Source organism: Mus musculus, chromosome 11, assembly GCF_000001635.26.
Source record: "Mus musculus strain C57BL/6J chromosome 11, GRCm38.p6 C57BL/6J".
NCBI classification, from domain to species: domain Eukaryota; kingdom Metazoa; phylum Chordata; class Mammalia; order Rodentia; family Muridae; genus Mus; species Mus musculus.
In genome coordinates this window covers 65,895,272-65,909,698 of record NC_000077.6, presented here as the reverse complement: position 1 = coordinate 65,909,698, position 14,427 = coordinate 65,895,272, and the positions used below count along the sequence as shown (strand labels likewise).

Below are 14,427 nucleotides of genomic sequence, written 5' to 3'. Positions count from 1 at the left end.
GCCAGCCAAAATTAAATGCTTTCCTTTATAAAAGCTGCTGTCTCTTCACAGCAATATCATTGACTAAGACACTAGGTGAGCATGAACAGTCTAGTCCCTCTCCTTTGAGGCTATGGATGGAACTTAAGCAGCTGCCTCAAGGTCCTCCCTCCAGACTTCCCCTGATGGACTGTACCCATGTGCCAAAATAGACATTTTTTTCCTTAAGCCAGATAAGGCCTGATGGCACATTAAATGTAGGCGAGCAGAAGTCAGGACCTGCTCTTGAGGGAGGAAGGAAACCTGGTCACTAGATTAGGTTAACTCTGTTTGGCCTGGCTCGTGGTCTCTTCAGTTTTGCTGCCTGCTTGTTCCCCCTCTACAGCATGACTATTCTCATGATGTTAGACCTGCACCAGCAGGCTCATCATGACATCAGTGAAGGCCATCTGACCGACAGTTATCACTCCACGTTCACTGCATCAGAGAGTACAAAGCATGAGGGCCATAAATGGACAAAAGAAAGTTCCCAAGGACCTGCCTGGCAAAAAAACAATTTTCAGGAGGAAATGAGTAGACCAGACTATCATGTGGCCTTAGGGAAAGATCACAGAAGGGAAGCCCTTGCCCACAAATGGGACTGGCAGTGATAAATGAGAAGTCACGAGGTAAGGTTGTGTCATTGAAAATGAAAAATGGCCAGAGCAAAGCTGGGGTTTTTTTGCCCCAGAGTGACTGCAAAATGCTTCCGTACCCTGAGGAAGTGATGGGAAGAAACTGAGTTCTGGCAGCAGCTCCAGGAAGGGATGAGCCTAGAAGAGTGTCCGTAAAAGAAGAGAACAGTGACGGCTCAGGAACCATCTGGAACCCCAGTCCCAAGGGATCTGATTCCTCTTCTCACAGCCTTCAGTCACACAAAAGCATGCAGAACATACAAGTAACAAATCCTCCATTGGATGGAGCACAGGGTCCCCAATGGAGGAGCCAGAGAAAGCACCCAAGGAGCTGAAGGGGATTGAAGCCCCATAGGAGGAACAGCAATGTGAACTAACCAGTACCCCCAGAGCTCCTTGGAACTAAACCATCAATCAAAGAAAACACATGGTGAAACTTGTGGCTCTAGCTGCATATGTAGCAGAGGATGGCCTAGTCGATCATCTATGGGAGGAGAGGCCCTAGGTTCTGTGAAGGTTCTATGCCCCAGTATAGGGGAATGCAGGACCGGGAATGGGAGTGGGTGGGTTGGGGAGCAGGGGGAGGGGAGAGGGGATAAGGGATTTTTCAGAGGGGAAACTAGGAAAGGGGTTAACATTTGAAATGTAAATAAAGAAAATATCTAATAAAAAAACCAAATTTTAAAGAATAAATAGTATATATTTCCTAGGACTCCCAAAGTGAAACTTAAAAACAGCTATTTGTGGGTTAACTAGCAGCAGCATACCAGCTTGTACTGTGAGCTAAAGGGATACACCATGTGCCATTTTAAAGTTTTCATAAAATAGATGAAAATCTGTTCTTAAGTATAATAAATGTCTTATTTTACATGTGTAAAAAATTACTTTGGAAGAATATTCAGTGTCTTGGGGAAATGTTTATATTTTATATATAAAAAAACTAGGTTATAAAGCAAAAGCGCCATATGAATCCAATAACACAAAAACTAAAATTGAAAATGTAATGTGGTCAGCTCTTCATACCTACAGGTTGCACAAAGAGCCAACCCTGTGTCGGAAATACTTGGGAACAACTGTGTCTGTACAAAGCATGTGCAAGCACACCACCCCCATGCTTAATCCTATGCAACCACCACTACATTTCACTGGATCAAGTATTATAAATAAAAATATATGGAAGGATGGCTGCAGAGTATATGCACACATGACACCATGTCATGTAAGCATGTAGTTGAACCATTTAATCCTTTCCCTGTCTAGCTTATGAATGAATGGCACTCAGACTATGGTTACTTTATTTGTCTTTGACAGTTACTGGGGGGGGGGGGGGTAGCCCCAATCTACTTTTCTAACTGCTGGCCTGCCTACTTCCCCAGCAGTGTACCCAAAATACTTGCTGTTTCTCCTGGTCATGTGCCTTCATCTCCTCTCATGGCTTCCTTCTCCTCTTCTTCCCGCTCTTCCTCCTCCTCCTCCTCCTCCTCCTCCTCCTTCCTTCCTTCCTTCCTTCCTTCCTTCCTTTCTTCCTTCCTTCCTTCCTTCCTTCCTTCTGCTCTCTCTCTCTCTCTCTCTCTCTCTCTCTCTCTCTCTCTCTCTCTCATTCCTTTTCTCTCTCTCCTTCCCACTCTCTGAAACCCCCAACCATATAACTCCAAGACCACCTACTTCTAATCCCTCCAGAGATTGGCTATAGCCATTTTTACTTAACCAGTAGTTTTAAATTGAGCACTTGTTGGGTTTGTTTCCTATGGGGCCCCAAGCCAACCCCCACCACCACCCAGTACTAAAGGACCAGCCAAATAAGCAGATGTCTACAGTAAACGGTGAATTGTAAATAACAGACAGAGGGTTTATGGTTAATTTTCATATTCCTTTTTATTTTGTCATATCCACTCCTAAAAATTAAAAAAAAAAAAAGCATAAATGTCATTTTAAGTAGAGAAAAACATAGCAGCTGAAGACATTTCTGGAAGCTACGCCTCCCTGCCCAGCACTGCACTTCCCTCAGAGGCACAGTGGACTTGTTAAATGGCCTCAGATCCATGCATTGGTATGGACTCACACTGCCTAACTTGCTCCTCAGCTGCCTTCAAACCATAGAGCGAGCCCTGGAAGCTGGAGATGTGGTACTGATTGAGAACCTTGAGGAGTCCATTGATCCCGTCCTGGGACCTCTGCTTGGGAGAGAAGTCATTAAGAAAGGACGGTGAGACTTGGCTGCACAGCTGCCCTGTACTCAGAGTGGGTCCACTGCCCTGGTTAGAGCTATGGAGAGCTCACTTCTAGAACCTTTTCCCCTGGGCTCAGGTCAAGGAGTTCACTGCAGCTGGCCTGCCTTCCTCGCCACTAGCAGCAGGGCATGTCATTGCCCTTGGGTTCCAGAAGCCTGCAACTCCTTGCCCTGTTTCTAGTGGCTACAATGCACAATTTGAGGGGAGCCTTAAGGAAAAATGGACAAAACCAACAGACTTCTAAGACATACAGTTTATTCAAGCCAAATGTATTAGGCTCAGAACACAGCTCCCAGTCAATTTGTGACTGAAGGCTTAGCAGGTACAGGGTAGAGAGAGGAAGTTTATATAAATGAGAAAATGGGAGGAAGTAGAAGGGCTTCCATCTCATATGATAGACATGCTAATTAACATGAAGGTGTGATTAATTCTGGGGCCATTCTTACCTATTTTCTGTTGCTTTAACAAAAGACTCAAGGCTAGGTATTTTCTTAAGAAAATTCATATGTGTAGTTCACAGTTTTAGAAACAGAAAGCCCAAGGTTGAGCAACTGGATCCAATAAGAGCTGTTTTGCAATATCATAAACTGGCAGATAGCATTGTGGTGGGAGTCCATGGTAGGTGGGTGTGGGTTGTTAACATGATGAGACAGAAAGCAAGAGATTGTGGAGGGTCCACACTTAGTCTTTCAGAATCTAATCCACTCCTGCTAGACCCAACTCCCTCTAAAGAGACAGCATTAACCCTTACAATTTCCTTCCACCAGACCTCACCTCTCAGATACACACACACACACACACACACACACACACACACACACACACACACACACATACACACACACACACACACACACATATGCCTGTATACAACCATTCTATCATATGGAAGACCAGGTTTCTAGTACATGGATTTTTGGAGAGAAACCATGTCCAAGGCTTAGCAAGAGCCTTACTGGTTGCAGAGTCCCCAAGTTACCCTTCTATGTTTCAAGTTAAACCTGCTTCTGTGTTTAGTTATTTTCACCCATCAAAGACATTCCCTTTCTAGCCCAGAAAAAGGAAGCCCTCTAGCATGCCTAGGAAGATCTTCCTGCCAACTGCAAGCAGATGCCCCTTCTGCCATATTCTGTGCTGCCATCTGCTGGGACATTTTCATAATATCCAAGTCTATACTGACAGTGGGAACCGCTCTGCCTAAAGTTTCACACTATAAAATGAAGCATGAGACAAAACTTAATCCTTCCAACCTGCTCCTGACATTAAGGGAAAGTAAGGTCCTAGGAAGTTGTTAGACATAATTAGGAAAAATCCGTGAGAATATGATAATACTATTGACTGTGCTCCTCTTTAAAAACAATCTAAAATTCTACCAAAGGTACCCCCTCCTTCATCTGACCCTTTGTGTTCCAGGTTTATCAAGATTGGAGACAAGGAGTGTGAATTCAATCCCAAGTTCCGGCTCATCCTTCATACCAAGCTGGCCAACCCTCACTACCAGCCTGAGCTGCAGGCTCAGGCTACCCTGATCAACTTCACGGTGACCAGGGATGGCCTGGAGGACCAGCTGCTGGCTGCTGTGGTCAGCATGGAGAGACCAGACCTGGAACAGCTGAAGGTGTGTCAGAGATTCACCAAGGAAAGAAAGAAGGGGGGTGCCCTGCACTGGGTCCTACAGTGTAGCCACTAGGGGAACAGGAGTGGGCAAGTTTCTCCTGGAATCCAGTTGAGTGGGTTCTTCAAGACATTGGTTGAGTTCCAACCCTACCTAGTCACCTGGGAATACCCACTTGGGAAAGGAAGAATGTGCTTAGCTGAAGAACAGAAGTGGGAAAGCTGGGAGAGGTGACCTTGCTGTCCCCAAGAGCAGGGCCTGGCTTGGGGCTCTTATATGAGAATGTCTGATCTCACTACTCACGTGGAGCCATCCAAAGTCAAGTAGGATTAAAATATGCATGGGTAACAGAAACAGGGTCATCTTTGCAGGGGTTGTGTCTTAGCTAGTTTAAGGTACATATCAGGCAGTATAAAAGGCAAGCACCTGGGTCCTATCACTTCTAAAGGCTGGGAGCTAGAGACCATATTGCTGGTTCCTTATGAGGCTTCTTTTTTTTTTTTTTTTTTTTTTCTGGCTTACTGGCAGCTGCCTGCTCACATAAACTCTTGTACATGTATAGATCTAGGAGCCCCTCTCTTATGTTTCTTCTAGGAACATTAATCCCATCTATCTAGGGCTCCCTTCCATGACACCTGAGTACTTTCCTGTACAGTCAATCGGAGGATTAGTCTTAGCATATAAATCCTTTGTGGGAACACAGTTCAGTCCATCTCATGAGCATGCTTTCCTTCCTTTCTTTAGATGTAATTAGATTAGATAATATAGGCCAAGGGGACCCCACTCACCAATCTTGCACAGCACATGTGAGATTGAGTCCAAGGCTCCCTAGAACTCTCCCCAGACCATCGTATACTATTTAAGACACACTCCGGAGCCCAAGTCCATAACAAATAAGATTAGAGTGTGAAGACCCAACAGAGCCCAAGGAAGACCATACAGCTGTCTACAGAGCTTACAGCCAAGTAAAGGGTAACACAGGAAGGAGAAGTAAAACCCGAGAAATAATGTCATTTTAGCTACTAATAAAAATTTTCAGGAAATGAAACTAGATAATATAGCAAGCTACAGGGCCAAGCTGGCCTCAAACTCATAATTATCTGTGTGTGTGTGTGTGTGTGTGTGTGTGTGTGTGTGTGCTTGTGTGCATTCATGCAAGAGATACAGTTTAAGGGAACTAATTTAATTAGTAGTCATCAGAAAGTTTCTATGTGGTACTGGCCTTTGAGCTAATTCCTAAGTAATTTGAAAGCCTCTAGGTACAGTGTTCCCAAAAGGAAATAGCCAGTTCTACTCTCAGGCTGGACTAACATCTGTGTTTTTAAGAGAATGAACAGGGGTTGGAGCGATGACTCAGTAGTTAATAATGCCTCTTCTCTTGTAAAGGATCCAAGATGTGTCTCCAGCACCCATAGGAGACAGCTCGTAACCATCTATAACGCCAGTCCCAGGAGATTTGATACTTTCTAGCCTCTTTGGTCACCTTCATACATGCGTATATATAGACCATATACACATAATAAGTAACATACATGATTAATAAGTCAGAGAGAGAAAGGGAGAGGGAGAGAGAGAGAAGGAGAGGGAGAGGGAGAGGGAGAGGGAGAGGGAGAGAGAGAGTGAGAGAGAGAGAGAGAGAGAGAGAGAGAGAGAGAGAGAGAGAGAGAAAGTGAGGGAGAATGGCATAGCTGAAAGCCCTAATATGTAAGTTGTTCTTTTTTTTTTTATGATTTTAGTATTTATTGTAAGGAATTAGTAAAAATAACTATGATAATATTCTTTCTAGATGAAATGTACACTACTGCATTATTTTTTAAGAGAAAAATCTTATTTTTTTTCCATTTTTATTAGGTATTTAGCTCATTTACATTTCCAATGCTATACCAAAAGTCCCCCATATCCACCCACCCCCACTCCCCTGCCCACCCACTCCCCCTTTTTGGCCCTGGTGTTCCCCTGTACTGGGGCATATAAAGTTTGCAAGTCCAATGGGCCTCTCTTTCCAGTGATGGCCGACTAGGCCATCTTTTGATATATATGCAGCTAGAGTCAAGAGCTCCGGGGTACTGGTTAGTTCATAATGTTGTTCCACCTATAGGGTTGCAGATCCCTTTAGCTCCTTGGCTACTTTCTCTAGCTCCTCCATTGGGAGCCCTATGATCCATCCATTAGCTGACTGTGAGCATCCACTTCTGTGTTTGCTGGGCCCCGGCATAGTCTCACAAGAGACAGCTACATCTGGGTCCTTTCAATAAAATCTTGCTAGTGTATGCAATGGTGTCAGCGTTTGGATGCTGATTATGGGGTGGATCCCTGGATATGGCAGTCTCTACATGGTCCATCCTTTCATCTCAGCTCCAAACTTTGTCTCTGTAACTCCTTCCATGGGTGTTTTGTTCCCAAATCTAAGGAGGGGCATAGTGTCCACACTTCAGTCTTCATTCTTCTTGAGTTTCATGTGTTTAGCAAATTATATCTTATATCTTGGGTATCCTAGGTTTGGGGCTAATATCCACTTATCAGTGAGTACATATTGTGTGAGTTTCTTTGTGAATGTGTTACCTCACTCAGGATGATGCCCTCCAGGTCCATCCATTTGGCTAGGAATTTCATAAATTCATTCTTTTTAATAGCTGAGTAGTACTCCATTGTGTAGATGTACCACATTTTCTGTATCCATTCCTCTGTTGAGGGGCATCTAGGTTCTTTCCAGCTTCTGGCTATTATAAATAAGGCTGCTATGAACATAGTGGAGCATGTGTCCTTCTTACCAGTTGGGGCATCTTCTGGATATATGCCCAGGAGAGGTATTGCTGGATCCTCCGGTAGTACTATGTCCAATTTTCTGAGGAACCGCCAGACTGATTTCCAGAGTGGTTGTACAAGCCTGCACTCCCACCAACAATGGAGGAGTGTTCCTCTTTCTCCACATCCACGCCAGCATCTGCTGTCACCTGAATTTTTGATCTTAGCCATTCTGACTGGTGTGAGGTGGAATCTCAGGGTTGTTTTGATTTGCATTTCCCTGATGATTAAGGATGTTGAACATTTTTTCAGGTGTTTCTCTGCCATTCAGTATTCCTCAGGTGAGAATTCTTTGTTCAGTTCTGAGCCCCATTTTTTAATGGGGTTATTTGATTTTCTGAAGTCCACCTTCTTGAGTTCTTTATATATGTTGGATATTAGTCCCCTATCTGATTTAGGATAGGTAAAGATCCTTTCCCAATCTGTTGGTGGTCTTTTTGTCTTATTGACGGTGTCTTTTGCCTTGCAGAAACTTTGGAGTTTCATTAGGTCCCATTTGTCAATTCTCGATCTTACAGCACAAGCCATTGCTGTTCTGTTCAGGAATTTTTCCCCTGTGCCCATATCTTCAAGGCTTTTCCCCACTTTCTCCTCTATAAGTTTCAGTGTCTCTGGTTTTACGTGAAGATTCTTGATCCACTTAGATTTGACCTTAGTACAAGGAGATAAGTATGGATCGATTCGCATTCTTCTACACGATAACAACCAGTTGTGCCAGCACCAATTGTTGAAAATGCTGTCTTTCTTCCACTGGATGGTTTTAGCTCCCTTGTCGAAGATCAAGTGACCATAGGTGTGTAGGTTCATTTCTGGGTCTTCAATTCTATTCCATTGGTCTACTTGTCTGTCTCTATACCAGTACCATGCAGTTTTTATCACAATTGCTCTGTAGTAAAGATTTAGGTCTGGCATGGTGATTCCGCCAGAAGTTCTTTTATCCTTGAGAAGACTTTTTGCTATCCTAGGTTTTTTGTTATTCCAGACAAATTTGCAAATTGCTCCTTCCAATTCGTTGAAGAATTGAGTTGGAATTTTGATGGGGATTGCATTGAATCTGTAGATTGCTTTTGGCAAGATAGCCATTTTTACAATGTTGATCCTGCCAACCCATGAGCATGGGAGATCTTTCCATCTTCTGAGATCTTCCTTAATTTCTTTCTTCAGAGATTTGAAGTTTTTATCATACAGATCTTTCACTTCCTTAGTTAGAGTCACGCCAAGATATTTTATATTATTTGTGACTATTGAGAAGGGTGTTGTTTCCCTAATTTCTTTCTCAGCCTGTTTATTCTTTGTATAGAGAAAGGCCATTGACTTGTTTGAGTTTATTTTATATCTAGCTACTTCACCGAAGCTGTTTATCAGGTTTAGGAGTTCTCTGGTAGAATTTTTAGGGTCACATATATACTATCATATCATCTGCAAAAAGTGATATTTTGACTTCCTCTTTTCCAATTTGTATCCCCTTGATCTCCTTTTGTTGTCGAATTGCTCTGGCTAATACTTCAAGTACTATGTTGAAACGGTAGGGAGAAAGTGGGCAGCCTTGTCTAGTCCCTGATTTTAGTGGGATTGCTTCCAGCTTCTCTCCATTTACTTTGATGTTGGCTACTGGTTTGCTGTAGATTGCTTTTATCATGTTTAGGTATGGGCCTTGAATTCCTGATCTTTCCAACACTTTTATCATGAATGGGTGTTGGATCTTGTCAAATGCTTTTTCTGCATCTAACGAGATGATCATGTGGTTTTTGTCTTTGAGTTTGTTTATATAATGGATTACATTGATGGATTTTCGTATATTAAACCATCCCTGCATCCCTGGAATAAAACCTACTTGGTCAGGATGGATGATTGCTTTAATGTGTTCTTGGATTCGGTTAGCGAGAATTTTATTGAGGATTTTTGCATCGATATTCATAAGAGAAATTGGTCTGAAGTTCTCTATCTTTGTTGGGTCTTTCTGTGGTTTAGGTATCAGAGTAATAGTGGCTTCATAAAATGAGTTGGGTAGAGTACCTTCTACTTCTATTTTGTGAAATAGTTTGTGCAGAACTGGAATTAGATCTTCTTTGAAGGTCTGATAGAACTCTGCACTAAACCCATCTGGTCCTGGGCTTTTTTTGGTTGGGAGACTATTAATAACTGCTTCTATTTCTTTAGGTGATATGGGACTGTTTAGATGGTCAACTTGATCCTGATTCAACTTTGGTACCTGGTATCTGTCCAGAAATTTGTCCATTTCGTCCAGGTTTTCCAGTTTTGTTGAGTATAGCCTTTTGTAGAAGGATCTGATGGTGTTTTGGATTTCTTCAGGATCTGTTGTTATGTCTCCCTTTTCATTTCTGATTTTGTTAATTAGGATTTTGTCCCTGTGCCCTTTAGTGAGTCTAGCTAAGGGTTTATCTATCTTGTTGATTTTCTCAAAGAACCAGCTCCTCGTTTGGTTAATTCTTTGAATAGTTCTTCTTGTTTCCACTTGGTTGATTTCACCCCTGAGTTTGATTATTTCCTGCCGTCTACTCCTCTTGGGTGAATTTGCTTCCTTTTTTTCTAGGGCTTTTAGATGTGTTGTCAAGCTGCTAGTATGTGCTGTCTCCCGTTTCTTCTTGGAGGCACTCAGAGCTATGAGTTTCCCTCTTAGAAATGCTTTCATTGTGTCCCATAGGTTTGGGTACGTTGTGGCTTCATTTTCATTAAACTCTAAAAAGTCTTTAATTTCTTTCTTTATTCCTTCCTTGACCAAGGTATCATTGAGAAGAGTGTTATTCAGTTTCCACGTGAATGTTGGCTTTCTATTATTTATGTTGTTATTGAAGATCAGTCTTAGGCCATGGTGGTCTGATAGAATACATGGGACAATTTCAATATTTTTGTATCTATTGAGGCCTGTTTTGTGACCAATTATATGGTCAATTTTGGAGAAGGTCCCGTGAGGTGCTGAGAAGAAGGTATATCCTTTTGTTTTAGGATAAAATGTTCTGTAGATATCTGTCAGGTCCATTTGTTTCATAACTTCTGTTAGTTTCACTGTGTCCCTGTTTAGTTTCTGTTTCCACGATCTGTCCTTTGAAGAAAGTGGTGTGTTGAAGTCTCCCACTATTATTGTGTGAGGTGCAATGTATGCTTTGAGCTTTACTAAAGTGTCTCTAATGAATGTGGCTGCCCTTGCATTTGGTGCGTAGATATTCAGAATTGAGAGTTCCTCTTGGAGGATTTTACCTTTGATGAGTATGAAGTGTCCCTCCTTGTCTTTTTTGATAACTTTGGGTTGGAAGTCGATTTTATCCGATACTAAAATGGCTACTCCAGCTTGTTTCTTCAGTCCATTTGCTTGGAAAATTGTTTTCCAGCCTTTCACTCTGAGGTAGTGTCTGTCTTTTTCCCTGAGATGGGTTTCCTGTAAGCAGCAGAATGTTGGGTCCTGTTTGTGTAGCCAGTCTGATAGTCTATGTCTTTTTATTGGGGAATTGAGTCCATTGATATTAAGAGATATTAAGGAAAAGTAATTGTTGCTTCCTTTTATTTTTGTTGTTAGAGTTGGCATTCTGTTCTTGTGGCTGTCTTCTTTTTGGTTTGTTGAATGATTACTTTCTTGGTTGTTCTAGGGCGTGATTTCCATCCTTGTATTGCTTCTTTTCTGTTATTATCCTTTGAAGGGCTGGATTCGTGGAAAGATATTGTGTGAATTTGTTTTTGTCGTGGAATACTTTGGTTTCTCCATCTATGGTAATTGAGAGTTTAGCCGGGTATAGTAGCCTGGGCTGGCATTTGTGTTCTCTTAGTTTCTGTATAACATCTGTCCAGGCTCTTCTGGCTTTCATAGTCTCTGGTGAAAAGTCTGGTGTAATTCTGATAGGCCTTCCTTTATATGTTACTTGACCTTTCTCCCTTACTGCTTTTAATATTCTATCTTTACTTAGTGCATTTGTTGTTCTGATTATTATGTGTGGGAAGGAATTTCTTTTCTGGTCCAGTCTATTTGGAGTTCTGTAGGCTTCTTGTATGTTCATGGGCATCTCTTTCTTTAGGTTTGGGAAGTTTTCTTCTATTATTTTGTTGAAGATATTTGCTGGCCCTTTAAGTTGAAAATCTTCATTCTCATCTACTCCTATTATCCGTAGGTTTGGTCTTCTCATTGTGTCCTGGATTTCCTGGATGTTTTGAGTCAGGATCTTTTTGCATTTTGCATTTTCTTTGATTGTTGTGCCCATGTTCTCTATGGAATCTTCTGCACCTGAGATTCTCTCTTCCATTTCTTGTATTCTGTTGCTGATGCTCACATCTATGGTTCCAGATCTCTTTCCTAGGGTTTCTATCTCCAGCGTTGCCTCGCTTTGGGTTTTCTTTATTGTGTCTACTTCCCCTTTTAGTTCTAGTATGGTTTTGTTCATTTCCATCACCTGTTTGGATGTGTTTTCCTGTTTTTCTTTAATGATTTCTACCTGTTTGGCTGTGTTTTCCTGCTTTTCTTTAAGGGCCTGTAACTCTTTAGCAGTGCTCTCCTGTAATTCTTTAAGTGACTTATGAAAGTCCTTCTTGATGTCCTCTATCATCATCATGAGAAATGTTTTTAAATCTGGGTCTAGATTTTCGGTTGTGTTGGGGTGCCCAGGACTAGGTGGGGTGGGAGTGCTGCGTTCTGATGATGGTGAGTGGTCTTGATTTTTGTTAGTAGGATTCTTACGTTTGCCTTTCGCCATCTGGTAATCTCTGAAGCTAGCTGTTTTAGTTGTCACTGTTAAGAGCTTGTTCTTCAGGTGACTCTGTTAGCCTCTATAAGCAGACCTGGAGGGTAGCACTCTCCTTAGTTTCAGTGGGCAGAGTATTCTCTGCAGGCAAGCTCTCTTCTTGCAGGGCAGGTACCCAGATATCTGGTGCTCGAACCAGACTCCTGGCAGAAGTTGTGTTCCACTCACTAGAGGTCTTAGGATCTCGTGTGGAATCCTGTGTGGGCCCTTGCAGGTGTCAGGCGACTCTGCTGGCAAGGTAGCCCGGGGCTCGAGTAGAGCGGAAAGGACTTGTGCCCCAGATCAGGCCTGGGTAGCCTGCTTCCCTATGTACCGCAGTCTCAGGTTCCGCGCGATTGGATTGGGGCAGGCGCTGTGTTCCACTCACCAGAGGTCTTAGGATCCCGTGGGGAGTCCCGTGTGGGCCCTTTCGGGTGTTGGGCAAGACTCTGCTGGCAAGGTAGCCCGGGGCTCGAGTCGAGCGGAAGGGACTTGTCGTAAGTTGTTCTTGTTCTTGTTTTTTTGACTGGGATAAAAAGGTTTCACAGGTCATAGATGCTAGGGCTATCTGGAGCTAACTCCTGTCTGCCAGTGAATAAATAAAGAGTGCGGGCTGGTGAGATGGCTCAGTGGGTAAGAGCACCCGAATGCTCTTCCGAAGGTCCAGAGTTCAAATCCCAGCAACCACATGGTGGCTCACAACCATCCGTAACGAGATCTGACTCCCTCTTCTGGAGTGTCTGAAGACAGCTACAGTGTACTTACATATAATAAATCAATAAATCTTTAATAAAGAAAGAAAGAAAGAAAGAAAGAAAGAAAGAAAGAAAGAAAGAAAGAAAGAAAGAAAGAAAGAGTGCTCAGTGCTTTAGGATACTCAGCCTAACTATCACAAAGCAAAGAGGACCTGCGAGTTGCCAGGATTCCAAGCCTACCTTGGCCACGGGTGAGGACCTTGTTAGAACTGCACAAGCCACATGAGCTTGTCTTTTAAGTACTTCTTTACTGTTCACCTAATGCCAGCAGAGCAGGAGACAGAACTCTTTGGAGGATGAAACTGTTACTCTCTGCTCACAGGTTCTTTTCAGTGACCTCAGCACTGTATTAAGCATAGCACTGTAAGGAGCAGGAGCCGCAGATTACTGACACGGAAAGAGCATAATCCAGCCCATGATCTCCATTCTAAATCTGTGGGGAGTTGTATCCTGGAGCCTCTCAGATACCAAACTGCTGATGGCCCAGTCTTTTATGTAGAAAATCTGCTTGCGTAGCACATGCCCACATCCTCTCACATGCTTCCAATCACCTCTAGGTTACTTCTAATACCCACTACATTGTAATTACTCATAGGCTGCTGTTTGGAGAACAGTGACATGAATAGATCTAGGCAAGTTCAACTCAGCTGAAACTTTAACCATGGTTTCAGGCTAAACCACTTGCATTTTCACTCCCAGAATCATGGCAGCCCCCCACACAACCACAGCTGGGACCCCACTCACCTTCTCACTTCTGCTCAGGGTCAAAAGCATTCTGCTGTTGTACCCTTGGTACATTGTCTCTGCAGGGAGAGACCCTGCCCCTTCCAATATTTATTTATTCGAGTCTGTCCTAGAGTATGATGTTGTGGCATCTCTACCTGACTTCTCGCTTGATGTTTTACAGTCCGATCTCACAAAGCAGCAGAACGGGTTCAAAATCACCCTCAAAACCTTAGAGGACAACCTGCTATCTCGCCTCTCTTCAGCCTCGGGGAACTTCCTGGGAGAAACAGCCTTGGTGGAGAACCTGGAGGTCACCAAGCAGACTGCTGCAGATGTGGAGGAAAAGGTACATGGCTCTGGAGGGCCTAAAGGCCCAGGCCAGATGCTCCTTTCGTTCCCTCTTCCTCTGATCTCAGAACCTGAATCTGGCTTCTGTTTCCCATCTTCCCAAGTTTCTTCTAAAAATTCCACACACATGTGGGCAGTGCTACTCGGATATTGTGGTTGTCACAAAGATCAAGTTGGGAGGTAGACATGTTGAAAGTGATACCGAGGAAATTAGAGGAGGAAAATGGGGGTAGATAATGATCAAGTTTATTATATACATGTATAAACTTCTCAAGAATAAAAAAATATAAATTTTTAATGGTGTTTTAAAAATCCAGGCATGATCCTGGAGTGACCTCTGCCCATCCTAGATTACAGAGCTACTACATTCTAGAAAAGGCTTTTGATGTTCACACTTCAGTCTGAGTAGGGCTCTGCTTTTTCAGCAGGGAATGGTACCCACAGAGAACGCCTAAGTTTGTAGAATCATCCCATAGCTGCATAAATTGAATAATTCAGATGTGACTGTGTCCTAAGACAATCCTCTGGGCTGACAAAAAGATCTCCAAGTCTGATTTTAATGAGAAA

General features: G+C 42.9%; 1 protein-coding gene across 9 annotated transcripts in view; it reads left to right on the top strand.

Annotated features, from left to right (window-relative positions):
* Positions 1 to 14,427, top strand: part of Dnah9 (dynein, axonemal, heavy chain 9) — a 337,258-nt gene that overhangs the window by 258,883 nt on the left and 63,948 nt on the right. For 8 of the 9 annotated variants that reach the window (XR_003949434.1, XM_006533213.4, XM_017314522.2 and 5 more), the window contains 3 exons: positions 2,737 to 2,859; positions 4,298 to 4,502; positions 13,694 to 13,858. Coding sequence is in view for 8 of the 9 variants with exons in the window: in XM_006533213.4 (XP_006533276.1) it covers positions 2,737 to 2,859; positions 4,298 to 4,502; positions 13,694 to 13,858 (493 nt within the window). In the remaining variant the exon portion in view is untranslated. The remainder of the gene's footprint in view (positions 1 to 2,736; positions 2,860 to 4,297; positions 4,503 to 13,693; positions 13,859 to 14,427) is intronic. The other variant, XM_017314521.2, reaches the window with a different exon arrangement.